The 1,031-nt window shown below is 52.0% G+C and overlaps 1 protein-coding gene across 1 annotated transcript; it reads right to left on the reverse strand.

Annotated features, from left to right (window-relative positions):
* Positions 1 to 7: 7 nt before the first annotated feature.
* LOC102758237 (olfactory receptor 226) lies at positions 8 to 1,016 on the reverse strand. Its single transcript, XM_006777712.1, has one exon. It carries the CDS (start codon positions 989 to 991, stop codon positions 8 to 10), a length of 984 nt encoding a protein of 327 aa, XP_006777775.1. The 5' UTR covers positions 992 to 1,016.
* Between the last annotated feature and the right edge of the window lie 15 nt (positions 1,017 to 1,031).

Here is a 1,031-nt window from a genome sequence, read left to right on the forward strand (position 1 = left end):
CTCCTTTTTACCCATCTCTGTTAGCCTTCCCAAACTCAGTATCCTGGCCCTGGTACAAGTGCAGAGTATGGCGCAGGGCTCTCTTGACCTCCTGGTTGCGCAAGCAGTAAATGATAGGGTTGAGCAATGGTACAATGACAGCATAGAGGACAGAGACCAGCTTGTTGGTGTCAAAGGCTGAGAGGGCCTTTGGCCGGGCATAGATGAAGATACTGGCTGCATAGAAGATGACCACAACAGTCAGGTGAGAGGCACAGGTGGAAAAGGCTTTATGGCGCCCAGCAGCCGAGGGGATGCGCATCACCGCACCAGTGATGGCCATGTAGGAGGCCCCAGTGACCGAGAGCGGTCCCAGCAGGATAAAAATGGCCAGGACAAAGTCTGTAAGCTCTGCTGTGGACATGTCTGTGCATGAAAGATTGAGCAATGGGGAGACATCACAGAAAAAGTGGTTGATGATGTTGGGACCACAGTAAGAGAGGCGAGAAATAAGAAAAACTTTGATCATGGAGATGCCAAAACCGCCAGCCCAGGAGACGGCTGCCAGCTGCACACACAGCTGGCCACTGACAATGACCGAGTAGTGGAGAGGATGGCAGATGGCCACGTAGCGATCATAGGCCATAACGGCTAGAAGGACACACTCAGAACAGGCCAGACCCAGGAAAAAGTAGAGCTGTGTCATGCAGCCTTCAAAGGAGATTAGCTGCCCATGGCCCTGCTCAGACCCAACAAAACCAGCTAGCATCTTGGGAATAGTGACAGTAACATACCAGATCTCCAGGAAGGACATATTAGCCAGAAAGAAGTACATGGGTTTGTGGAGGGTGGGGTGGTTCCTAATTGCCATAATGATGAGTGTATTCTCAGTCAGCACCAACACATAGGCCAGCAGAGAAAGGGAAAACAATAGCGCCCGAAGTGGCGCAGGAGCTGGGAAGCCCAGCAACACAAACTCACTGACTCTCCCACTCTGGTTCCTCTGTTCCATGGGGTTGGTCTTGTCCACTGTTCTTCAGGAGGGAGAACAG

This window comes from Myotis davidii, unplaced genomic scaffold (genome assembly GCF_000327345.1).
Source record: "Myotis davidii unplaced genomic scaffold, ASM32734v1 C63612259, whole genome shotgun sequence".
In the NCBI taxonomy this organism is placed as follows: Eukaryota; Metazoa; Chordata; class Mammalia; order Chiroptera; family Vespertilionidae; genus Myotis; species Myotis davidii.

What these genes read in the sequence shown, in the direction of transcription:
- LOC102758237 (XM_006777712.1), bottom strand. Translation starts at nt 991, where the DNA reads ATGGAACAGAGGAACCAGAGTGGGAGAGTCAGTGAGTTTGTGTTGCTG.